The sequence below is a fragment of the Hippichthys cyanospilos genome, chromosome 21 (genome assembly GCF_059441005.1).
Source record: "Hippichthys cyanospilos isolate Australia breed blue-spotted pipefish chromosome 21, RoL_Hcya_1.0, whole genome shotgun sequence".
NCBI classification, from domain to species: domain Eukaryota; kingdom Metazoa; phylum Chordata; class Actinopteri; order Syngnathiformes; family Syngnathidae; genus Hippichthys; species Hippichthys cyanospilos.
In genome coordinates this window covers 13,280,357-13,307,781 of record NC_142389.1, presented here as the reverse complement: position 1 = coordinate 13,307,781, position 27,425 = coordinate 13,280,357, and the positions used below count along the sequence as shown (strand labels likewise).

Here is a 27,425-nt window from a genome sequence, read left to right as displayed (position 1 = left end):
TCACGACACGCTGCGTTCCCTTTCGCGACGTCTGACGTAATTACGACATCAGAGGCGGGGCGACGTCAAACATGGCCGCCTCCTAACGCGTTGGATGTTTTCGCTTCACGTTATGAGCTTAATGCCTGTTATTTACGGTAAGGCTTGCACTAGCTAGATGCGCTTTTTTTGCTTTGTATTAAATATAAGCGGTTGCTACTTTAGCGTCGTCCGCACGCTTTATTTAAGCAACTGTGTTTAACACAGTCCGGCAAAACGTGCCCATGCTCACGCCGCCACGTTTATGCGCTCACATAGCTTTCGCCGATGTTTCTTATCTAAAATACTAGGGCGTTGCCAAATATCATTTTGTTTAAGATTTTTACTAAGACATTGTTTTTATCATTAACACCTACCAGCCGTCTTTATCAACATTTCCGTTAGGAAACTCACGCAGTAACACCAATGTCATTTAAATTCATTGTTATTTATATATGAGACCAATTATATGTTCCTAATGTGTTCCTTATTATACCCTATAATTAAATTAAATGTAATTATTCTGCTTGTCAATATAAATAACATCGTTGGAATAGAGAGACAAAATGGATTTAAAAATGTCATGAGTTATTTCAAAGAATATAATTGAGTACACATTTGCAGCCTATTTATATCTCTACCAATTTTTATTGAGCTATGGCAGGTATTTAACTTATGACATTTTTTTAACAGCATTCCACTAGTGTCAGATGTTTAGACTTCCACTAATGATATATCCATCGTTACATATTCTTAACCACTTGTCCTCACAAGGGTCATGGGATTGCCTGTGCCTATCCCACATGACATGACATACACCCTGAACTGGTTGCCGGCCAATTCCAGGGCACACAGATGAACAACCATTTGGAGTGCTGTAAAAATTGGAAGCATCAAATATACCGACCATGCATGTTTTAGAAATACAGGAGGAAACCAGAGTACCCAGAGACAACCTCTGTGGGCATGAAGGGAACATGAAAACTCCATGGCATGCAGCCGGATTCGAACCCACGACTGCTGAATGTGAGGGTTAGCAGATAAAAAAAAAAAATCGATTGGCGGATAGATGATTCATACATGTGTTAATTGTCGAGACTGACAGATGAATCAGTTGGCCAAATAAATAATTGATACTGGCTGTTAAAACATCAGCCAAAAATAATTAGCCAAATTGCTGATATTTGCCGATTATTGTAACTTTTTACCTCAATGTACTATAACCATTTACAACAGTTGTATACAAGTAACTGGTGTATTTTAATACACATATCTATGTCATAACTTTCTATCTTTATATCATGAAATTGCTGATAAGGTCATTCTGTGGACTTGCCTTTCAAAATGCTAAATTTTACAAGCAATTTTTACATGTAATTACACACAACCAAAAAAATGTGTTCAAACAAAAATGAAAAATATAAAACTACAAACACAGTGCACCTTGAATCATGGGATTCTTAAAAAAGAAATAATCTTTCAGGCTCTAGTTATTTGTGCATTTTGGCTTTTTTTCTTCTTTCTCTGATTTAATGTGTTTGTTTTTTAACAGATGACTAGTTCTACAGACATAGAGAAAATGGCATCCTATACGAAGGAGAAAGAAACAGGAGAAGAGTCAAATAATGGAAATGTAGACAACATAGAGGAGACTGTAAGAGAATCAGGTGGGGATGTAAAAAATGTCTACGATGAGGAACAAGATGAAGAAGATTCAGAAGGAAAAGTTAACGAAGAGAAGGAGATAGAAAAGCCCAAAGTTGAAACGGAGAAAAAGCCTGACCAGGATGAAGTAAAACCACAGCCTAAGGTCTTGAACTTGAACAATGAAGTGGTGAACATGAGAAAAGAGGTTAGGAGAGTGAGGGTCCTACTCAGCAGGAAAATAATTCGTCAGATTGCTGAGCTGAAGAAGAAAAAGGGGACACAAGCGGCCGTTGAGAAGAATCACAGGAGGATCAACAGGTTATTAGAGGAGATCCACACAATGAAAGCCCTACGACCGGACCTTGTATGTATATGCAACAGTGCTCATTTTAACCCTGGAAACTGTTGGATCCTGGGGACTCTCAATATTAAAAAGCAGAAATTATTGCACAATAAAATAGACAAACTAAGTCTAAGGTTCAAATTGTATTTATAAGATGTGAACAAAAACTAACAGCAGATATTAACAAATGAACTTACATTTACATGTAGCATCCATCATCATCTCCATATTGCAAGCACTGATATAACTGAGTCCATTTTGGTAGAAAAGTCTGCTTTTTACTTTGAGTATTTGTTTAACTTCAATATGTCTGTTTTGATCTGCTTCTCAATCTTTCGAAGCCTTTCAATTTTGCCTTTTACATTCTGGCACAGTGTTACATGATTGTGTAATATTTGACTTGTCACTGATCCGAAATACATTGCTGAGTTGACATTGTTTTACATCATTGTTTTACAACATTGTTAAGGATAAAGCACTTTTATAGAGCGCATTTTTTTCACGTAACGACATCCTGCATGTGAAGATAGATAACAAGATTTTGGGTAAAAAAAAAAAAAACGTCCCCCTGCGAGATAAAAAAAAAAAAAAAAACCTGGCGGATGAAGTTGTCAAACGTGTTTGTAAGTGATCAAGTTTTGCTTATTCAGTGCCATGGATCAGAATTCTCATCTTTTAAAATAGTAATAGCAATAATAAATCATAAAATTCTGGTCAAATACATTTTTTATGGATAGGAGCTGACACACATGACTAATGCTTACCTAATACAGTATAAGCCAGTCGAGCACTGTAGTGATAAATGATCATTGGATGGCAGTGTTTCCACACTTACAACACAGCTGTAACTTACATGTACAGTAAGTGTAACTGAAGAATGGAAGTCAATCTTTCAACGGCAGCACCCATGTTTACATAGACATAGCTAACAATATTCCGTTGGCCTTAAAAACTCAGTGGATATGCTAAATATACTGGCCCTCTAGAGGTTTCCTTTTTCAATAATGCTTGGCACAAAAAAGAGTTAATAAAAGAGTAAATGGATGATGACTAATATTTTGACGTCAATTAACGGTGCCTGCGGCACTTTTGGACTTGTCTAGGTTTGAAGTTATGCATCCCCTGTCAAAAATAATGCCTCTGGGACATATAGATGAAGGCCAACTGCAATGCAAAGTTTTACTGTAACTACAAGAAATGTAAAACATCTATTTTTTATCCATCTGTAGGTCACAAAGACCGCCTTGCAGAAGACACTCGACTTCAATGAGGTGTGCAAGAACCCAAAGTCGACGATGTCCGACAGAGCCTTAGCTCGCATTGCCTCTCACCCCCAGTTCAAGAAAAAGATCGAGGATATCCAGGCCGCTGTGAAAGCATTCAGTGATGAGAGACGCAACGCAGAGAAGCAAAGAAGACAAAAGGAGAAAGGAACTAAAGCTCAGTGCCCACCGAATGACAAGGCTAAAAAAGTAGAACAGAAAAAGAAGCCAAAAGAAGAAAATATCTCCAAAGAAGTGGAGAAAATGACAAAGGACGATGACAAAAACTCAAAAAATGAGGTTACTACTTCTGAAGCTGAGGACACAATGGTAAAGAAATTAGCAGTTGGGACTAAAATTGCCAAACCCGTACCACTAAAAAAGAGTGAACCAACAAAACATGCAATAAAGAAACCGCAAGGTAAGACTCAAGAAAACAAACCAAAAGTTGTGCAAGCTACGGCCCAGGAACATAAACCAAAAATGGCAGCCAAGCCTACAAAACAAGAAGAAAGCGATTTAGAACTCTCAGACAACGAGGACAACCCATATTTCGACGACAGTACTGAGGAAAGATTCCACAAGCAGTCGTCCCAGGAGGAGAGTGACAGTGATAATGACTTTTTTGTGGGGAAACTGGGCAAATTTAAGAAGAAAAAGGGTAAAAACACTGAAGACACGACTGAAGAGGATTCAGCTGGGAAATTAAAGCCTGCCGACAAGATTCAGTGCCAACTCGATGAGCTCGAAAAGCGGTTAAAAACAAAACCGCCCAAACTTCAGACTGTTTTCTGCTCTTTGTCGCAAACTAAACCAAATCGAGGGAAGTTCCTTCGGGGTCAAGGGAAACCGATGGGCAGAGGTCATGTAGATTTGGATGAAAAGACCAAGTTCCAAAAGGAAGAGAAAGGACCAACAGGGAAGTTCAACAGGCCTGACAGCAGACGTTACGATTCTGAGGGAAAAAACTTAAGGGGGCGTGGCCGAGGCGATGCTAGAAATCAGCAGGATCGTCGCCGTCTCCATCAGGCACCAGAACAGACACTGCATCCATCTTGGGAAGCCAGTAAAAAAAGAAAAGAGCAGCAAGGCCAAATTCTGGCTTACCAAGGGAAGAAAATTAAATTTGACGATAATGATTAAGAGTTTTTTTAATTAATTTTTAATGACTTTTTGTGGAATGAATTGTGAGGACCTTCCAGATTCATTTGTGCATTGTATTTCCAGAAAATGACTGAATCTAAGTTGTAGGATTATTTAAAAAAAAAAAAAAAATCAGGTAAAATGCAAAACAGAAGAAAATTGTGATTATTTGGGAAGCTCATATATTCATCGAATGAAAAGCAGGATTATACAGAAACTTTTTTTTACTAGTCGAAGGTCAGGCAATCTTTTATGAATTAACCTGTATTTTGGAAATTATTATTTTTTCTTATTTTTTAAGGTACATAAATGAGAGAGAGGTTTCTGGACATAGTTTATTAACTAATTCTGTCCCAGTTCTCAAAATACAGTATGACCATTTAAGGCTTAGTAATTTTACATGTTACTTTGTCTATGTGCGGTGTGCGGTGTGTGTGTATATATATATATATATATATATATATATATATATATATATACACACACAAAGTAATATAAGTAATATGTAAAATTACTTAAAGATGACCAACCTTAAGCCTTAAATGGTCATACTGTATTTTGAGAATTGGGAAAGAATTAGTCTGCCACTACTTGTTTTGGTCTCTGTACGGTTGTAACTCCTGTTTCGTCAATTATAAATCATGTTTGGAGGGAATTTGTGCCTGTAAAATAAAGAACAGAACAATGATGCTATTAGTTGTCATGAATTATTACAGTAGCTATTAATAGTTTCAAATATATTAAATCTATCACCTGTCCATCACCTTAGCTTGTTGGTCAAAGAACTCCCCAACCATTGTTTATTGAAGGCAGTGGCTCTTCCCAAAGATGTTGCCTCCGGTGTACGGCAGGAGAGGTGATGGCGTGTCAAAAAATACCTCAACCAGTCTTCACCTACAAAGAGAAACTATTGCTTTGAGTAACACAAAATAATAAGCTTGGTCTTAACCTATTGAGGAAATGTTTTTTTTAGTTCTTACCAGCTAAACCTTTCTCTGTCCAATTGTTAGGGGTGAGAATGTTATTTCTTGTAAACAATGATTAAAATATAAACACAGCAAATCAGTTTAGCGTACTTCAGAAAAATAGTTTATTACATCAATGATTCATATGAATTTCAGTGCCTTATGAGGTAAACCGGCTAAACCTTTCTCTGTCCAGTTGTTAGGGGTGAGAATGTTATTTCTTGTAACCAATGATTAAAATATAAACACAGCAAATCAGTTGAGCGTACTTCAGAAAAATAGCGTTTATTACATCAATGATTCATATGAATTTCAGTGCCTTATGAGGTAAATCGAACCACAGGCTCAATTTACCCCAAAGCCTTAAGCTCAATTTGACCCATACCCACCAGTTTGTGAAAAGCAGGTATTCTTAAAAAACCTGTCTAATTTTGTGGTAAGTGACTCACATGTTTTTACACTTTACAAATACACTAATGTGTGTAACATATAATTTTAGGCTCAGATAATCTTATTTGACATAACTCTCGTTTTACCTCAAATGCAGAAAACTTACTTTGTCAAAAAACTGTCAAAAAAACTTTTCTAGGAAAAATAGGCTTACCTCTTTTCCAATGTCCTTCCTTTCACCACAGCAAGATTGCAATGGTGAGGGCTTCCTGCCATTGTGATCACATGACCACACATGGCATGGTTGCCTAGATACAAGGGGTGGGTCAACTTTCACAGCGTTTCATCTTACCCCTCTCCCACACACATATAGGCTGATTATATATATATATATATACACACATATATACAAACACACACACACACACACACACACACACACACACACACACATCGACAAAATTGTTGGTACCCCTCAGTTAAAGAAGGAAAAACCCACAATTCTCACTGAAATCACTTGAAACTTACAAAAGTAACAAATAAACATTTATTGAAAATTAAATAATCAAAATCAGCCATCACTTTTGAATTGCTGATTAACATAATTATTTAAAAAAACTAACTAAACAGGCCTGGACAAGAATGATGGTACCCATAACTTAATATTTTGTTGTACAACCTTTTGAGGCAAATGACTGCAATTAAGCGATTTCTGTATTTGTCAATGAGCGTTCTGCAGCTGTCAACAGGTATTTTGGCCCACTCCTCATGAGCAAACTGCTCCAGTTGTCTCAGGTTTGATGCATGTCTTCTCCAAATGGCATGTTTCAGCTCCTTCCACAGATATTCAATGGGATTCAGATCTGGGCTCATGGAAGGCCACTTTAGAATAGTTCAACGCTTTTCTCTCAGCCATTCTTGGGTGTTTTTGGCTGTGTGTTTTGGATCGTTGTCCTGTTGGAAGACCCATGACCTGGACTGAGACCAAGCTTTCTGACACTAGGCAGTACATTTCTCTCCAGAATGCCTTGATAGTCTACAGATTTCATTTTACCTTGCACACATTCAAGACACCCTGTGCCAGATGCAGCAAAGCAGCCCCAAAACATTACTGAACCTCCTCCATGTTTCACCGTAGGGACAGTGTTCTTTTCTTCGTATGCTTGGTTTTTGACTATCAACATAGAGTTGATGTGCCTTACCAAAAAGCTCCAGTTTGGTCTCATCTGTCCAAAGGACATTCTCCCAGAAGCTTTGTGGCTTGTCAACATGCCTTTTTGCAAATTCCAGTCTCGCTTTTTAATGATTTTTTTTTCAGCAGTGGTGTCGTCTCCCACGAAGTCCACTTTGGCTCAAACAACGACGAATGGTGCGATCTGACACTGATATACCTTGGCCTTGGAGTTCACCTTTAATTTCTTTGGAGGTTGTTCTGGGCTCTTTGGATACAATTCGAACGATTCGTCTCTTCAATTTGTCATCAATTTTCCTCTTGCGGCCACGTCCAGAGAGGTTGGTTACTGTCCTGTGGGTCTTGAACATCTGAATAATATGAGCCACTGTTGTCACAGGAACTTCAAGCTGTTTAGGGATGGCCTTATAGCCTTTACCTTTAAGATGTTTGTCTATAATTTTTTTTTCGGATGTCCTGGGACAATTCTCTCCTTTGCTTTCTGTTGTCCATGTTCAGTGTGGTACACACCTTTTCACCAAACAGCAGAGTGACTACTTGTCTCTCTTTAAATAGGCAGACTGACTGATTATGAGTTTGGAAACACCTGTGATGTCTATTAAAGGACACGCCTGAGTTAATCATGTCAGTCTGGTCAAATAGTTTTCAATCTTTTATAGAGGTACCATCATTTTTGTCCAGGCCTGTTTCATTAGTTTGTTTTTTTAAAATAATTATGTTAATCAGCAATTCAAAAGTGATGGCTGATTTTGATTATTTAATTTTCAATATATTTTTATTTATTGTTACTTTTGTAAGTTTCAAGTGATTTCAGTGAGAATTGTGGCTTTTTCCTTTTTTAACTGAGGGGTACCAACAATTTTGTCCACGTGTGTATATACACTGTTGTGAGTAAAGCATTACAAAAGTAATGTAATTACTGTAATGGATTACCTTTTATGCACCAGCGTAATATATTACACACACAAAAATAGTAATATTCTACTTGTTATAAAAGAGAGTAATGTTTTGCATTACCATGCATTTTTAGCCTGAAAGTGGTGTTTTTTCTGCACCAAATTTGCCAAAAACATGCAAGATCGGAGGACTAAAGTCCGGGGCAAAATGTTTACTTGGTGTTGATAGTATCTACTACAGCAAAAATTAATGTGGCAGCAGCAGATGATAGGTTGAACATAGACACTATGTACACAAGATGGACGTACAGTACGCCCATTACTTTCGTTTCGTCAGAGATAAAGAGAAGAAGAATATAATAGGCGCATTTTGTGGGTGACACCTAAAGAGCTGTCCACTTCGTCAAATATTACCAGTAATTTGACAAACCATTATGAGCGGTGTCACATTTATGTGAACTTCCTGAAAAGAAAACATGCAGAGGATTTCACTCTCTTGCGGAGGGTTTCCACTTCCACTGCTTCCCACAGTGATTCACCAGCATTGGGAAACCTTGACAGCAAGATCCCTGTCACAACTAGCAATAATGACAAGGTAAGCTAATTCTGATTTTGACTGTAAAATTGCTATTAAAAATAGTCTATAAATAGTTCTGGTCATTGTGTATCAAGATGAAGCACACAAAACTCATGTTAGCCAGTACATTGAACACCTTGAACGATGATGTAGGCTATCTGCTAATGTTAGCCCCACTGAAACCATCTGTTTTTGAAACATGTCTCTGAGCCAACTGATCTAGAATTTGAATGCAATGTGAAATGCACTAAAAGATGCATCACTATGATGTGAAGCTAAGTTATAAAGGAATTAAAATACCCCCCTCTTCCGAAAAAAAAGATTTGTATCTTGTCTTTAAAGGTTTACAATATAGTACAGATTAAATGATTTTTACCGGTTTTTGGGTTAAACCAGCCTTTCATTGGCTGTGTAATGAGCTACATTTAGAATGTCAAATCCATATTTCCAAATCCATATTTCCATGGTGGTGAGAGTAATATAAAAGTAGTGCAATAGTAGTGTAATGCCTTACATTTCAAATACAGTAATAATGTGATGTAACAAATTACTCTGAAATGACTAATACGTAATGCATTACAGTTTTGAAGTAACTTGCTCAACACTTTATATCATATACATAGTGTATATAATGTACATATAGTGCAAATAAAGTGTAAATAATGTACACATAGTGCAAAGCGCTTCAATTATCAAAGGTAGAAATGCGCTATATACGCTAAGTGACAGTCAATTTACCATCATATCACGCACATACACACTAAATAAGGGGTCACCATCGTGGAGCCTGTGCCTGCAGGCCTGTTCTGCAAATTGCTCACAAGACACTCTGATTTTCTGGGAATGTTACAATTATACATATATTACATGTACATAACATATTGTACTTTATTTACATATTCACTCCAGCTGTTCCTTAATTATTTTGATAAATCATTAACATAATCAGTATCTTCACATAATCTGGTGCCCTTTATATGAGTCAGTAAGAAAAAGTAGCTCTTACTTTCAAAAAGTTTGGTGACCCCTGCACTAAGTACTTTTACCATCAATGAAAAATCACAGTCAAGCTTTAATGTTTCTTCAGCCTTTGAATCGGAGGAGACTGGGTACCCTCAAGATTTAAAAAAAAAAAAGTCACGTGTCTGTAGATCTCAGTGCCCATTGGTGTGTAGTTTTACGTCACTATGTATCGTCACTTAATTTCTTGCTGCGTTGGTTATTGTGGTTCGCAAACCTGAGGAGACGAGGTCATAAATAAAAAAACAAAAACGAAAGTTGTTAACTATTAAAATTAAATTTTAAGAAGTAGCGCTTTGTAAATATATATTCGATCGCGTTTGCTGTTAATCGGCTTGGAATGGTCAAAGTAGGTTGTACATGTGTGCTAGTTATGCACGTTAGCTGCTAACACTAACTGCTGAAAAACTCGAGGACATGCTGAGCAACGCAATGGTTGAACAAGTTATTGAGGCAGCAAAAGAGACATCTGGAAGTTTAGATAATGGGACATCTGTTGTTTCATCCGAGACGGCTCAAGAGCCATCGAAGTCGTCTGAAGAGACGCAAGAAGCACCGCAGGCCCCCCAACAACGGTTGATATTGATAACTTGGCCGAAGCAAAGTTCTGATGGAAAAGCCAAGGTAAACTAACAAGTAAACAAGAAATTGGCTGTTTTAAGTCATTACAATTTGCATATACCGTATTATGAGATCGCTTTTGATTATGTTCGAATGTGTAGTGTGAGGAAGCATATCCCACAATGCATCTTCAAAAGTATTAACGAGTGATTTACGAAAACGTCTTGTTTCGTTCAGTGTAGGGCTGCACGATTATAACAAATAATAATCACGGTTATTTTGGTCGATATTGAAACCACGATTATTCATCATGTTTGGTCAACCATGTCTATTTATTGCCCTTTTTTTAAGTGACACTAAGACTTACACTGTTTTTCATTAAAAATCTCCGGAGATCGCCATGCCTGTTGTAGCTACGAACAGCAGGAGGAGGAGTTTTTATTGCTGCGTTTACCGCAATACCCCCAAATTACACATATTCCGTAGGAGTATGTGTAATTTTTCGCATGCGCCTTTGGGGGCTTTAGGGGCACAATATGCCCTTCGTATTAGTCAGTACCAAAGCAGTAGCTCTAACTTTCAAAAAGGTTGGTGACCCCTGCATTATTATAATTGTGCAGCCCTAGTTCGGTGCACGAGAAGATGTGAGACTTGAGTTTTGTGTTGCGTTATAAGCAGTTCTTGGTGGCTAAGAACAATACAATTCACTTTTAAATTGGGTTTTTAAATATTTTTTGTGACATCAGTTCTGGAACTTTTATGACACAAGGAATATCATAACATTTCCTACGAGTGCAGCAATTTTTCATTGAAATGAGTTTGTTGGCATTTATCTCCAGAATATTTTGTTTGCATTTTGAAATGTGTAATTTTCTCATACCAAAAGGAGGAGTTGAAAGATGATGGTGACCCAGATTTTCAGAATGATGATGGCGTGGTGCCAGCTTTCAACGAGCCCACGAGACTCATACCTCCACATACAGGCGAAGAAAGTAACTTATTTTTAATACTTTTTGACCGTTACTTTACAACAACAAAAATATCTATATCTAGTTTTAAATAGCAATTTCGTCAAAAAAATATTGTTTGTCGGTCATTCCTTCCTATTTCCTTTACAGCATCTTCCTATGATGATGTACAGCTGCTAAGAAAGTCGCGGAACGACACTTCGCTTGTTTACTTGACAAAGAAGTTTTTGAACATACTGGAGCAGTCGAAAGATGGCGTTTTGGACCTGAACATTGTGAGCCATGAACTCAAGACTTCCAAGAGACGCATTTATGATGTCACAAATGTTCTGGAGGGGATCAACCTCATCAAAAAGATATATAAAAATCACATCCAGTGGACGTAAGTACAAGTATGTGTGATTGAACGTATATTGGATATAAAAAGACAAATTCCTGTTCAAATGCCATTCGATTTTGCACAAGTGTGCGTACCCTCTTATAAGTAGACCCTGTGGCTGTTTTGAAAATTCAATTATATTGAATTTATTTTAATAATTGATCTGTCAATTAATTTTGTGATTACTCAATTCTTCAGTTAAAAAATGTTTTGAATGTCCAGTCCTTTATTTAAAAACAGTACCTTTTTTTTTAGATTGTCGGTTCAGAAAGTGCACTAACAAAATATTTTTAATCTGATTTATTCTCTTATTTGCTCATCAAAAAAAGGTTTGAAATATTGTTATTTTTTCCTAAATGAGATCAGACATTTGTAAATGACTTTTGAGTCAACACAATGATTATCAGTCTGCTTTAATCAAAGACCAAAGACCAGGGGCGGCATGGCTTAGTGGTAGAGTGGTTGTCTCCCAGCCGAAAGGCCATGGGTTCGATCCCCCGACCATCAAGACCATGTCTAAGTGTCCTTGAGCAAGACACTGAACCCCCAGTTGCTCCTGATGCTGCGTCATCAGTAGGTAAATGACTAGTTAGTGTAAAGTGCTTTGAGTACCTGAGGTAGAAAAGCGCTATATAAGTGAAAGTCCATTTACCATTTACCAAATAATTTTGGGACTATTGCGAAGATTTGGAAAATCTTCTGCCTCTAAATAATTATTAAAAAAGTTGTAGGTAATTTGAATAGTCGTGGGTTAGTTGTTGCACCTCTCAAATTAGCCAATCATAATAAAACTCTTGTCAGATTTGTCAAGTGCCACCATTTAAAATGACTCTGGTTAACTGCAAATATTTCAGATATTCTAGAGTAGTGGTTCTCAACTGGTACCCCTGGGGGTACTCGACATTAAATAAACAAACATGAAAAAATCTTTTAAAGATAATAATTGAATTAATTCATTGTTTCAGGAAAATATAAGTTCATAAAATAAATATTATGTTCGGTCGGTTATTCAATTTAATGATTGTAAAAACCTAGATTCCTCCATACCAAAATGGTTGGACCCAACTTGTCATGTGCCACTTCTCATTACCTGTCAAGTTAATTATTTATTTTTATGAACATCTCTACTGTGATCCCAAAACAGGACGCTTTATGTTTGACATTTTTCTGTGGACAAATATTTATAATTTTTTTTTTTTGAGAACAGGTCTGACACTTTTTGTTGATTATTTGATGTGAACAAATATTCATGAATAATTAAGTTAATTTATTTTTGTGAATAGATTTCTTTTGTGAACTCAAAAGAGGAAACTTTATATTTAATATTCTTCTGTGGACAAATATTTATTTGTAATTATTTGTTTTTGAGAACAGATCTGACGCTTTACATTTCACAGGAGGTACATCACTGAAAAACGGTTGAGAACCACTGTTCTAGTGGATATTCCTTGACATTTTTTTTTGGCCTATGATCCATTTTTTCAAGTAGCTTTTTGAGTGAATTTGTTATCTGATCAAGTTGAACTTTTTATAAGTGATGTGTCGACCTATTAAATTCTTCAAGTTGGTTTCTATTGTGTGTTTTGTGTGTGTGTGTGTGTGTTTTTTATTGTGGTCGTGTGCTGATAGGGGCGGATGGCTGCACAAAGAAACAATTGAAATGATGAATGACCTTGCCGAAAAAGAGAAGAAGCTGGATGAACTGATCGAAAGTTGCACAGGAGAGATTCATCAAATGTGTGTGGCTGAGCAGACCTGCAAATATCCTTAAAAACAATTTGTTATAATTTTTCTCCCACACTGCATTGTTGATTTGTGTTCCTTGACAAAAAGAGCTTCACATTTGCCTATGTGACCTATGAGGATGTTCAAAACATTCCAATAATGAGAGAGCAAACGGTGTTTGTGATCAAAGGCCCCGAAGACACAACATTAGATGTTACGCATCCAAAAGAAGTACGTTTGGTAACCCCATTTGTACTACTGAGCGCAAAGAATACATCTCATTTTTACGTCAAAGCAAACATAAAAGCAGAGTAAAATGTGTGGACCAACTACAAAGTGATTCCCGTATTTTCTGGACTAATAAGGCGCACTGGTATACAAGCCGCAGCAGCAAAATATGAGGAAAATATTGATTTATGTTATAGATAGGCCACACTGGACTATAAGCCGGAGGTAATAACATCAGATCTTCTCCGCTAAAATGTAGTATATGAAGTTTATAATGATTTTTAGTCATTTAATTTTTTTTTTGTAATTGTATGGCAACAGCAACATCCTCTCTTAAACAGATTAGACGTGCCTGCATGTTTAGTCCCAACATATTTATAGAATATGGATGGATGGATATCTGTTAGTTAAATAGCAGTTCAAAATTGAAAACAGTGCTTCAATAGCATCTTTTTTTTATCTCCCTTTGTTTGATAGTTTATTTTAGTTAACATAATAACACATTGTACATAATTCATATACAATCATGAATACATAAATAAAATCACATATACTGTGTACTGTATATAAAATTTACGGATCACAAATTTACCCACGGTTTTATACATTCTCTTATTAAACTTAGACATATTCGTATATTTTAAATGATTGATTGTTTTAATTATTTTTGAGTACAGCCATTGATTCACATCTTTTCAGTTCTATTTGACAGTTGTTGCATAAATCGACACCTCAACAGATACACACATTTGCTTGCTGCTGGCTAGCAAACACAAAAAAAGCACAGATAAGTCACACTGGACTATAAGCCGCAGAGCTCAAAACATGAGGAAAAAGTCGCGGTTTATAGTCTGAAAAACACGGTAAATTATCAATAGGTGTGTTAATACTTTTGTCTGTATTGCCTTCTGTCTGTCCTCAGCGCTACCAAGTTCACCTCAAGAGCACGCGGGGACCGATTGATGTGCTGATCTGCTCAGATGAGCCTCTTCCAATGGAAGTCACAGATGGCATCGTGGCCAGCGAAGCCAATAGCAACCACACGTCCGACAGCGCTACCAATGACTCATACACGTCGCTTGTTCAGATGCCCCTTAAAAGTGAACCTTGTTTTTAAGGACGCCACTGTTAGAAAAACAACACTCAAAACACCTTAGTTATTTAAACAAACTCACTCCAAAGATCCACAGAACATTGCCTCCTTTTTTTTAATTACCATCTAACGTGCACACATACACTGAAAAATGAGACATTTATTTACCTCTATGACACTGAATGTACCTGAAAGCAGTTACTGGTTTGACTAGCAATTTTAAAGAGTGGGTTCCATCACATTTGTAGTTGTCTGAATTGTTATATCAAAATGACTAGTTATACACATTCATATCATCATTGCCATAAAATTTTAATAGTTGTATGAGTACAAGATTTTATCCTGAAATTGCTGTTAAAGTCAACACATTGCCTTCAAGTCATAACCGTTAATCGTACCGAATGTCCACTGTATACATTTTCCAGTCTATATGTAATATTTCAATGTGGAAAGATTCAAAATGACTTTTTTCCTCAACGGTTGATTTTCTCTTTCAGGTTCACTCACAGATGTTCATTTGACTTTGACCGTTACTATGGATGTTTCATGTCTCTAATGTACAAATAGTATAACCATGCACCTGCTTAAAATATAAAGTGCCTTGACATACATAATTCATTGTTTTATTTACCACATAAACAGTTTAACTGAATGAACCACATTTAAAAGTGACAGATTCTTTTAATGAAATGAAACTACACCAGGGATCGGCGAAGTACATGCCTCAACCACTAATATTTTAGATAGAGTATTTTTGTTTGCAATCATTTGATTTTGAATTAAGTCCTCCCACTTCGTGTCAGCCTCCAATTTGACAATGCACCTGTTTTGTGTGTACTTCTAATTCCACTTGGAGAAACTGCATGCCGACCTGTGATTTGCTACTCGACGACTAGAGGGTATACATTAGTATATACATTAGTACGGTACGATACAGTATGATACAGTACATATACTGTACTGTGTTCATTACAGTTCCTTTTGTCATTATAATTGAAGGATAGTATTGACGAGTATTATTCTTCAACAACGATCAATTAAACAGCTGAGTGGTTGATTACGTTCATTATTGTCAGTTTAGCATCCTGTTTGATCGTAAAGGCTAATCTTTCGACGTGACTGCGTTAAATGTAAATAAAGATTACTTTGCACGACTTCGACTAGGCATAAGACTAAGTCTTTGGGATAATTTTCTGTAAACCCCATCCATCCATTATCTTCCGCTTATCCAGGGTCGGTTCGCGGGGGCAGCAGCCTCAGCAGGGAAGCCCAGACTTTCCTCTCCCCGGCCACTTCGTCCAGCTCCTCCAGGGGGATCCCCAGTCCTTCTTAGGCCAGCTGGGTGACATAGTCCCTCCAGTATGTCCTGGGGCATCCTCAGGGCCTCCTCCCAGTGGGACATGCCTGGAAACCTCACCAGGGAGGCATCCTAACCAAATCCCCCAACCACCTCAAATGGCTCCTCTCAACACAGAGAAGCAGCGGCTCAACAGAGTCCCTCCCAGATGGCCGAGCTTCTCATCCTATCTCTAAGGGAGGGCCCGGACACCCTGCAGAGGAAACTCATTCTGGCTGCTTGTATCTGGGATCTCATCCTTTCTTTCACAACCGATCGCTCATGACCATAGGTGAGGGCAGGAACGTACATCGACTGGTAAATAGGGAGCTTCACCCTTTGGCTCACCTCTCTCTTCACCACGACAGATTGGTACAGAGTCACCATTACAGCAGATGCTGCACCGATCCGCCTGTCGGATCTCTCATTCCATCCTAACCACACTTGTTAACAAGACCCCAAGTTACTTGAACTCCTCCACTTGGGGCAGGACCTCTTCCCCGGCCCGAAGAGGGCACTCCACCCTTTTCCGATTGAGGACCATGGTCTCAGATCTGGAGATGCTGATCCTCATCCCAGCTGCTTCACACTCAACTGCAAACCGCCGCATTGAGAGTTGGAGGTCACGATCTGAAGAAGCCAACAGCACCACATTTCCACAAAAATGGAAGAGATGCAGTGTTGAAACTCTCAAACCGGACCCCCTCAACGCTTCGACGGCACCTAGAGATTCTCTCCATAAAGGTAATGAACAGAATCTGTGACAAACTCCCATGCACCTTCGAGGATCCTGCCAAGTGTGTAGAGCTGGTCCACTGTTCCATGGCCGCGACGAAAACCACACTGCTCCTCCTGGATCTGAGGTTAGACCTCCTGATGGAACCTCCTCTCCAACACCCCTGAATAGACCTTACAGGGGAGGCTGAGGAGTGTGATCCCTCTGTAGTTGGAACACATCATCCGGTCCCCCTTCTTAAAAATGGGGACCACCACCCCAGTCTGCCAATCCAGAGGTGCTGTACCCGATCTCCACGCAGCGTTTCAGAGGTGTGTCAGTCAGGACAGCCCTACAAACATCCAAAGCCTTTAGAAACTCATCTCATCCACCCAGGAGTTTTTTGACCACTTTGGTGACTTCAGCCCCAGCAATGGGAGCGCCCACCTTGGAGCCTTCAGACTCCACTTCCTCAGAGGAAAACGCGTCAGTGGAATAGAGGAGGTCTTTGAAGTATACTGCCCAGCGGTTTACGACATCCCGAGTTGAGGTCAGGAGCGCCCCATCCCCACTGTACACAGTTTTGATGGTCCACTGCTTTCCCCCCTGAGACACCAGATGGTGGACCGGAATTTCCTCGAAAGCGTCCGGAAGCCGTTTTCCATTGCCGCACCGAACTCCTACCACACCCGAGTTTTTTGGCTCCGCGACCACCAAAGCCGCACACCCTAACCCAGCTCGCACTTCACCTGACCCCTATGGCCCCTCCCACAGGTGGTGAGCCCATGGAAAGGGGGACCCACGTTACCCCTTCAGGCTGAGCCTGGCCGAGCGTCATGGGTGCAGGCTCGGCCTCCAGGCACTCACCAGCGAGCCCCACCTACAGGCTGGCTCCAGAGGGGTTCTCCGGTGACCCGCGTCTCGGCGGGGGAAACTCAACTCCATTTATTCTGCATTAGAGGTCGATGGATTGTACTTAATCTGGTCCCTCACCTAGGACCTGTTTGCTATGGGTGACCCTGCTAGGGGCATAAAGCCCCAGACAACTTAGCTCCTTGGATCATTGGAGCGCAACACCCCCCCCACGAAAAGTTGACGGCACACAAGTCAGTAAAGCGACTTGCTGAAATTAACACATTAGGCCGCAAAGGGAAAATGTTCATTTTTCTGCACATTTGGAATACAATTTTTTTAACTTGAAAGTTGTCAATTTCAATTATCTTGTTTATACATCTAAATACAAACATTTTGTTTGTATTTATTATTGTTTGTTGTTTTTATGTTCATTTAAATTGTGATTAATTTCCAATAACCGGAAATACCTAAATAAAAGAGAGTTTATGGCATTTAGTCTGTAAAGGGCAAAAAATATGGGAAATTGGACTCGTGTACATAGCCTGGGCTGGTCACTCTCTTAAACAATAACGAACTGGAGAATATATGAGTAGCAAAGGTATTTCGCATTTTATACGTCTCTGTGATGACACTAGATGGCAATGTAACCCCATAGATTTGCTGACTCCGTACAGTATACAGTACAATTCCAAGGCTGCTGTTTGCAAGTGCAAACCACAACCCCACCCTCTCATTTGCAGTTCGTCGTTCAAACTGCAAAAGTTCTCGGCGCCCTTTTTTAAGATGATGGATCAAGTCTTTATTTGGCTACCATGGTGAACAGGCGAGTTTGTGAAAGTGAGAACGTGACATGTTATTAACTACTGCTTGTAATACTTTGGAAATGAAATCTAAAAAACCTGTGTATAAACAATCACAAATAAGTTGATACGTGTTCATTTATAAATACATTGTTTTCCATACGTTGAAAATAAAGGAATCACATGCAAAACACAAACACAAGTGACAGTGAAAAAACATTTAAAATGGTCTGATTAGAATTGTTTTGTGCTCATGTAAATTTGGAATTTAGTAACATCTGACACTATATGTTCGAACCTGTTTTTTTTATTTTTTTTTTTTAATTATCGGTTGAAAACCCAAAGATTTCTTTTCCTGCTCCTCTTTGTCTGAACAAGAACGTCAACATAAAAAGCAACCTCAACCCGATGATGTAATCAATTGGGAGACTTAAGTATCCACCCTCGTCTATAGATGGCAGTATTGCTCCTCAAAACCACCCTAAACCCAATCAACCTAGTTCCCTATAAACATACTTGAGTTCACAGAGTCACTGGATCACTGCAGTGATTGATTTATGTGTTTCAGTTTTTTGTCTCTCTTTGTGTGAAGATCTTTCTCATGAGAGGACGAAAAAACAAAAACAACTGTGAATATCGAACCTGCTCATATTGAATTAGGCCTAACGTCAGCCTCGCCCCCCTGCCTCAAGAGAACATGATTAAAGATCATTCATTAAAGCTGTCAATCACCTGATCAATCTGCCAATGAAGTCGCATTTTTAGAGTGCATCTCCTCATTGCTAACAAACAAATCTCACAGAGGGGAGAAAGTACACACGCAGCCTGGTTTCAAAATAAAACTAGGACTTAGTCACAATTTAGGATTGATGCTCATGGGATTTGATGATGTAGTTCATGTTAGTTGCCCCCGTGGTCAAAAACATAGTCTCATTGAGGGTCAAAGATGACATGTGCCCAAATCCGGCCTGTTGTTTCGACTTCTGAAATGCATGCATGCAGTGGGTGAAACAGCACAAACAAAGTGATTGTGTGTGAAAGTGTGAGCCCGAAAGTAAGAGAGCGAGCGAGAGAGAGGGTGGGAGAGAACGTACTACTCGCCTTGCATTGGTTAGTAAGAGTGCATCGTATTTTTGCGTGCCATGATGCTGACCAATCGGCTGCCTCACAAATATTTTGGGTTTGTGAATGAAGCCAAAAGTGAGAGAGCAGGACAGGGAGTAGTTTGATTCATCAAGCTTGAGTACACCAAAGAAATATGTGCTCAGTGAAGATCCTCTGGAGGGCCTATGACTGTCAACGTCTGCTTCAGCAAAACCTGTCGCTTCTGTTTTCACACTTCACTTATGGCGCTCTACAAAAACTAATTCTGCCACGAATGACTGTTAGTGCATTAAAATTATTTAATATTTCCAAACACGAGTGACTTTGGATGAAGTGTGGTTCACTTTAGCTCACTGAGATCAACAAGTGGTCAGTTGACACAACTAACGAGCAGTAATTGTGTTTATTATTTTAAGTCATGTCGACCCGCTGTCGAATCTCTATATTTGTGCCTTCTGACTGCTGACTACATCCATTTTTATGCATCAAGTTTCATGTGCTTGAGTTGTTTGAGAACGAAAAACAAAAGTCCATCACACCCTGAAATGGACACCAATTGGCTGTTATTGTGTTTGGCATAACTTGATTGCCTCCTGTTGTATGTAGAAGGGCTAGTCCAAGATGATGAGGAGCACATTGAGGGTTTTCTGTCCAAGGAATTGAAAATGTAACTTTGAAAAAAGCCCAATGGCTACATTCCGCTTGCTTAAAACAGAAGCAGCTCAAATTTGGCCTTCTACTTCACATCCAGTTGCGATTCTGCCAACCAGTGGTGGGATGTCAGAGACAGCAAGGGCTTCTCTGCTACCTTAAAATAACCTGATATTATCATAACTATAATAAACTATAATAATTATAATAGCTATAATAAAAGCCAATTTCATTTGACATATATTTTTTTCTAAATACATATATATGTTTTATATATACATTTATTCTCCATATTCTGTTCTTTTCGTGTCATTTTATGTCCATTTGGTTACGCCCCTTGCAGTGCTCTAGTTTTATGTTAGAATTTTTAGCCAATTAGAATTCAGCTAACTTGTGTCGCTATACTGTGTGATGTCTGCCTTTGCCAGAAGCCAGGGCATTCGCATCAACACGGTACGGGCTTCTGCACAAGCGTAGATGGATATGTCAGTGACCCTAATGCTTAATAGACAGCTGTAATAGTCAATTAAGCCATAAGTTCGCCATCTAGAGGCCTCACGTTGAACGTGACATGACTGAATGCTCACTGCACGAAGGCGGTACCATATTGATCCACCATGTTTAATGGTGGAAGTAGTGAAATAAAGTTATTGATAAAACAACAAAAAAAAGAAAAAACATGTTGCTCAACCATAAGCTAGAGGCAACTATTAGGTGTAGTGAACATCGAAGCCAGACCCGCCGACATTTAGCAGAAAATTCAAATCAACTTTCTTTTTCTTTTTTTTTTTAACCCACAATGGCTGAAGATGAACAAAACAGCATTGGCATCCATGTCAATACAAAAGGATCTATTATTGGAAATGAAACGCAGAAACTCTACAAGCAAGTCATTGAAGTCTTTCTGAGGAGAGAAAGAAGAATGGATTTTGTATTGAAAGAAGTGGGAGACACGCGTTTTGGTGAGTTGAGCATTTATTTTTTTCATTTTAATTATGTTTTCGGAATTTTATTTTGTTCACATTCAATTAGTGGTAAAGAAATAAAATGATGTTCTTTTAATAAAGTGTGACCCCACAATCTTGTTAAAGCTTGCCTGCTTTCAGTGTCATGATCTGTCTGGGTTTTTCCTGTTGTGGCTTTTTGTGGAGTTTGACTTATTTTGCTTTTGGGTTCGTATTGTTTTTCCCTGGCGTCTGTTGTTTGTGTAATTTGTGTCACCTGTCTTGAGCATGTTCCAGCTCTAGTGTAGCTCTAGTGTTTTGTGTTTTGCCCAGCTTCTGCGAATAATAAATTGTTTTATTGATCCCATCTCATCCTGCCTCACTGCATTTTGCATCCACCTTACCACATCCGTCGCCAACATCCCGCACCGACATGACACTTGGTGGACTTCATAAAACTTTGTGGACAAATAATTTAAAATGATTATTAATTATTTTAATTTCTGTCAGTATCACGTACAAGTTTCAAGTGCTGATGCGGGTTTATTGATGTTTAAATGCTCTGGAAAATAGCTTGTGTAGCCCTGCAATGCGTATGTGTGTTTCTGAGAGAGCCGAATCACTGATGACCTAAGTGTGAAATGTACGGACCCGCCACTGGTGCCAACAATGCGCTACCGATAACAACAAAAATGCTAAAAAAGGTTGCAAAATTCTTTGGACAGGAAAAAAATTATGTTTTATTTTACAGGTAATTTCTAATTATATGGTAATTGAGAAGAAAAAAACAGCACCAATTCTCCTCATGGTCGGAAGTAAAGTTTGCAGGCCGTACTTGGGACTATTCTCAAATACAGCAGAAGACAAAAGTTCACAACTTTATTTCTTAAAGTTTTTTAAAGAGGGCATATTAATGTTACATCATTCTTTTGATCTGCAGATATATCTTAAAGAGAAAAAAAACATTTGGATGAGGGTTTATCCTCAAGTTTTAGATGAGATGAAGATGAAACTAATCAAATAAAAGTTTTATTAATTAATCAGTTGCCTAAAACCCTGGCAGAATGGCTAAAATTGAGAAAGGTAGCATGGTTACTCAAGTATAAAAAAGTCTGAAGTCCCATCTGAAAAGGCATAAACTAAAGTCTAAATCATTTCACTTTATTCACTGCCACATATGGCTACAGACATCAAATTGTTTTTACAGGGCAGGCAATAATGAGTTAACAGCCTCCTAAAGGTTGAAAAATAGTGTTGTATGCTGTAGTATCTGGTGAGACGACAAAACAGAAAAAAGTGGTTGTCGAACAACAACCTATTTATCAGTATATTGAACAGTTAAACGAGAAGTGGAAAAAAAAACGTTTCATGACAATAATGTTTGAGGCTGCACCAGCCTAAATACTTCATATGGATGAAGGACTTGAACATCTTGGTGGGCTAGTCATTTTGTCAGTTGCTGTCAAATGAAAATGACATCACAGTTGCACAACAAATCACAACTCACCTGCTTTTTTTTTCAGTTTCATCTTGTAATATTCTCAAGCCAAGCTGTGATTGGTCATTACCTGAGTACGCAGTATTAATCACAATGCCAACTTTAGATTAGTAAGATTTCCCTTAAACACTTGAGGTATGCATGTGTGTGGAGCAGTGGTGAGAATGTGGGGTCAAAAAGCATCCTGATGGGGACAAGACGGCCTGAAACCAAGTACCTTAAGTGTTCTCCAACAGCGCTTGAAACTTCTTGACCTGAAACAGATGATCCCGCTAGCTCACCCACTTCATGCTGGAATTGGCTTCCTGCGTAGAGCTGGGAATGTAGACAAGGTTTTGCACTTTCATCTCTCGCTCCTTTCTGCTTGCCTTACCAGAGAATACTGCCTTTAAAAAATGGTCCAATAGCACATACGATTGCTGAAATAGACCCTAAAAACTCCTTGGAATGTTAACAAACATTTATCAATGCCCACAAGAAAGACGCGCAGGGCCAAGTTAAAAGTTGTAGTCGGCAAATTGAAAATGATCCGATCATTATCTTTCCATTCTCCCATTGAACATTGTCGAATTAATTTTAAGAACTCTTCAAGTGAGTATTCCCTTAGTTTGAGCATGCAGAGAATAGAAGTTATATGAGGTACGATTCTGATGACTCATTCTGTACATAGAATTTATCTCATAAGCACGAGAGAGAGCGAGGGAGAATCTGGAAAATGAAGGCTGTAGGGGTTGTTTCTCTTTCTTTCATTTCATGGGGTTTACCACAACATAAATTGCAAAGACGTGCAGCAGCATGTGGGATACTAAAAAACATAAACATGATATGTTCTTGAAGGGCAAGTCAACCCAAAAGTTTTCTTAACCCCTGCATGTCCGTGGATTTTTCATTAGCCTGGCCTTATTATCACCCAACGTGGGCTGACTTTAAAAGGGTCATAACATCGTTAAATATAAATTACAATACAATACAAACATTTCTTTTGCATCCCGTTCATGAGTTGCCATTGAAAGGATTAATGCAAAAGTTGGGGGACATGCATAAAAATTCATTGCTTTTTCAATATGTCCAAGATTGAAAATATTTCCAATTTTGAATTGCAGTCAATGAGCCCCACAAGGGCTAAATTTGACACCTATAGGGTGTACCTCTCGACTGCAAGCATTTGGAAGGGACGGCAGCGTGGCATATGGAAAGTTGTCATGTTTTGACAAACTATGCAACATTTTAGCCTCCTAGGGTTGGTATGCTTTTCGTTTATCACGCAACAAAAAGCCTGATTTGGGTTAACAATAATATGAGTGGTTCCACTAATGTAAACACAGTATTCTGATTTAATATTTGTGTTAAAGGTATATGAATTTTACCACAAAATCCATCTCAAGGGGCGACCATTCACTTGCTGTCGACTGAAAATGACATCAGTGTTCAAGTTATAGGTAACGACCAATCACGGCTGACATATTTTCCAAGGTTTAGACATCTGATATTTGCAAACTGAGCCGCGATTGGTCATGACCTGAGTTCTGCGCACCTATTTTGTCATTTTCAATCCACAGCAAGTGGCAAACTAGCCACATCTTGAGAGAGCCATTCACCAAGTTCAACTCAGTTGAATACATTGATTTTACAAGGAACTTACATGTTATGTTCTATCTCTAAAGTAAAAATGACATGTAAAGCCTACTCAAAGTTTTAGTTCCATCATGATGTCAAAATCTCAAATAATTAAATAAAAGCGAAGTTCATTGAGGAAAAATGATCGCTGTGAACTATAAACTTAATTTATACATTATAATAGACTGAAAGGTCGATGCTGCCCGTAAAGTTTGCTCCTCTTGGTCCACAAAAAGAAAATGCGCTGGATAAAATAATATAAAAATTGTCAGTGAGGCAAGGCAAGATGACTGCCTTCATGTGTGAGAGCCGTTCACATTGTGATATATGACTGTTACCAAGATGAATAAAAACAAGCAGATTTTGTTCAAGTACAATAATATGTACTATGCAGCCCCAATAGTCTAAATTTTGTGTTCTGATAATTATTGAGTTTTTTGAAAATCAAGCAGCAAAATCCACATTTTTAATCCATTTTAATGGACGGCGATTTTGACACTTGCTTTTCACAAAAAAAAAAAGACATCAGTTGCCCAGACTTTAAGTAACAACCAATCACAGCTCAGCTAACGAACATCACGGGACTAAACTCAGAAAACAGGAAAGGCGGGATTGGTTGTAAACTGAAAAGTGAAGAATTTCGAATGATCAGTTGATGGTAGGCGACAAAATGGCCACCCCATGTGATTAAAAACGAGTGGATTTTGCTGCTTAATTCATATTCAGTAAACACAACAATAGACTTTTGAGGCCTGATAGACAATGCCATTTTAAAGAAAATGCTTGGGTTGACTTCCACTTTAAAATATAAAAGCTGGTTATGTTGCCTTCAATCTCAAAGGGGAAGAAACCAAAGTGTTGCAATGTACTGCTCTCGGAATAGAAGATAAGCAGTGATAGTAATGTAATGTACTTAGCAGAAGCTGTGGTTCATTTACCTTCCACCCCAGTGGATGCTTGAAAGAGGGGATCAATGAAGAGCACAAATCCATACTGTAGGTGTATGGGCTGATCATTAGAGGAAGTGATTTTTTTTTTTTCCCGTCACATGCTCTTTAGAGGTTTGCCTGTACAAAGATTTGACCTCCTCATAGGAGTCGTTGGCTTAAGATGTGCCCTCTGTCAACTTTGCACATTTGTATGAGCTTGAAAGGACTACTCTCTGGAGGAGAGAATGTGAGAAGCCAGATGATGTTGTGGACTTGGCTGAGTTCTACGCGGCTGGGCCCTGGCTTGGGTGAATGCGGAGAGCTTGGAATGTGACGTAGACTTCCTTCTTGTTTCGCATTTGCGGTTTGTACTTTTCCCTCTTCAAGGCCGCCGCATTAGCGGTGGCGCTGACAGCACTGTGAGGCCTCTACTAAACCTTTAGCCACCACTCCAACCCTCTCCTCTTGGAGAGGGTATTTACTTTCTTTCCTTCCACTCGGATGCATCAAATATTTGCATAGACAGAACCAGGCGTGAACCTGCAGCCTTTGGCCAAAGGAAGAAAGGGCTGTCATTGGCAATTTGCATGTCATTTGCATCCCGTCCCCATGTGACTGTTTGCAATGTCAGGAGGGCAAATTAAGCAGTGTTCTGTTTTAGCCCAATTTGCATCTCATTTGCATTCAAGTTACTTAATGAGGGTTACTTAGATGGCTGACCCTCGTGGAAACTCCTTACCTTGTCCGCGTAGTCCGCAGACGGCGAGATGGGCTAATTTCATTAAGGGAAACAGCCGTTTGACAAGAGAGAGTGCCTTTGGATGTAATCGTTAAAAGGGACGACGGCTCGCAAGCTGTTTGTAATCAGCCACTTTTTGCATACATATGGACATTGTGCCACATTTATTGTAAGGATGAAAGATTAGGCATGGAGACTATAGCAGGCAGCATCAATCTCCATCAGCATCTTCAGGCAAGCACATTAATCATCCCATCTATGGAAAATCGTCTTCATCGGACCATTGGGGCCGAGCTGTGTGTTTTGCGCTTGTGCGCACTGCGGATGTAGAAATGGACAGAAGGGAAGTTAGTGGCCGACTGAGCAGAAGCACCGCAGCCAATACTTCTTCATTGATCCGAGGAACTTGGACTGGCTGTTAGACAGTGTTCTGTCCCGCTAATGTGCTTGCATGGCAGCACCTGACTGAATGGTCTCGTGCGTGGGCCAAATCGTTTAGCTGTGCCTGCTTTTCCGTGGAGACCGCAGTTTTTCCTCTCTACTATCGTCTGCAATCCTCATTTCTTATCCTGTTTAATTTATAGTGGAGTAAGAAAGCTTTATGAGCAGATGGATTAGCTCACATATGTTTGCATATCTTAGTTTGCTGGCTCAGCTCACACCAATGCACATATATATATATATATATATATATATATATATATATATATATATATATATATATATATATATATATATATATATATATATATATATATATATATATTGTGGGGTCCCGTGAGGTGTGAAAGGGCAGATGGGGGTCTCAGAGGTCAGATGTTCTCAATAAAATGTTTATTTTGTCACTCAAAGTTCAAAGAAACTATATCAATTCAGGTGGTCAAAAGACAGTAATCAATATAAAAATATAAAAAGGTTAAAAATATAAAGATTATCAACATAAGGTCTCATTCATTGGGGTCACTACAAAAAGCTATTTCCCCCACAAGTAATGAAAATAAAGATGATGATCAATTTATTGGCAGATGATTCTGGGTTGACAGGTTGATTTGAACCGTTCAGGTATGGGGAGACTTATACACTTTTCAAAATAAAATTCATTTTATGAACTTTTGTTTTTCTGTACATATTTACATAATTTAAAATGTATTTTTTAAAAAGATTTTTTTTCCACAAATACTACATTTTAGATACATGTTAAAATCCCACGTAACCTCTGAAATGACTTCTAATACCCCCAGGGGTTCTGGTACCCCTATTTGAGCACCACTCTGCCACTGCAGTGCAGTATATTACAGCTAAAATTTCATTTGGCTGTTTGTGTGCATCGCAACAAAATTACCATGCCATTTTCCACTAGGAATACTTTTGCTTAGAGGCGCTTTTCTACCTCACATTCAAAGAATTGTACGTCCTGGAAAAAAAAAAAAAAATCAATCAAATCCAATGTTCTTCCTTTGCTCAAGGATTTGTAGAATGCTTCATCTTTTCTGTGCAGTGTTTTTATGAGGAAAGTAAGGCTTCTTTCTCTGCCAGTGCATTAATGCCATATACAGTATATAGGGAAATGCCCTTGTTGACTAACCAGCACTCACACTCTCATTACCAGGCTTTGTGCCTCCATGTTGTGAGGTGCTTAACCATGGACATGCACTTGCACATGTGTGCTTATGCATTCACTGGTGCACACGCTCACACTTGCGCACACACACGGTGAGCCTGGTGGTAGGTCTAATGAGAAAGAAGGCCTTGAATGGTCCTCATGCTTTGAAGCATTAAAGCTTAATAACCTGTCCTTTCAGCTCGCTCTAAAGAACATGCGCCATGCTG

The 27,425-nt window shown here is 38.7% G+C and overlaps 2 protein-coding genes and 1 long non-coding RNA gene across 6 annotated transcripts; 2 read left to right on the top strand and 1 right to left on the bottom strand.

Annotated features, from left to right (window-relative positions):
* Positions 1–56: 56 nt before the first annotated feature.
* Positions 57–5,101, top strand: srfbp1 (serum response factor binding protein 1). Of its 2 annotated transcripts, XM_088405145.1 has the most exons (4): positions 70–137; positions 793–1,044; positions 1,571–2,029; positions 3,238–5,101. In XM_088405145.1, exons 2-4 carry the CDS (start codon positions 1,012–1,014, stop codon positions 4,411–4,413), a joined length of 1,668 nt encoding a protein of 555 aa, XP_088261271.1. In that variant the 5' UTR covers positions 70–137; positions 793–1,011; the 3' UTR covers positions 4,414–5,101. The 2 variants fall into 2 exon arrangements, with proteins under 2 accessions (XP_088261273.1, XP_088261271.1); XM_088405147.1 differs by lacking the exon at positions 793–1,044 and having other exon boundaries at positions 57–137.
* On the bottom strand, positions 4,903–10,435 carry LOC148406660 (uncharacterized). Of its 3 annotated transcripts, XR_015864011.1 has the most exons (5): positions 9,440–9,515; positions 5,983–6,076; positions 5,394–5,408; positions 5,167–5,307; positions 4,903–5,075 (listed from the first exon to the last, which is right to left on the bottom strand). It is a non-coding gene; the product is annotated as an uncharacterized LOC148406660 (long non-coding RNA). The 3 variants fall into 3 exon arrangements; XR_015864013.1 differs by lacking the exons at positions 5,394–5,408; positions 9,440–9,515 and adding an exon at positions 10,382–10,435; XR_015864012.1 differs by lacking the exon at positions 5,394–5,408.
* Positions 9,636–15,021, top strand: e2f3 (E2F transcription factor 3). Its single transcript, XM_088405148.1, has 6 exons — positions 9,636–10,077; positions 10,901–11,006; positions 11,133–11,364; positions 12,991–13,124; positions 13,205–13,317; positions 14,237–15,021. Exons 1-6 carry the CDS (start codon positions 9,871–9,873, stop codon positions 14,429–14,431), a joined length of 987 nt encoding a protein of 328 aa, XP_088261274.1. The 5' UTR covers positions 9,636–9,870; the 3' UTR covers positions 14,432–15,021.
* The last annotated feature ends 12,404 nt before the right edge of the window (positions 15,022–27,425 follow it).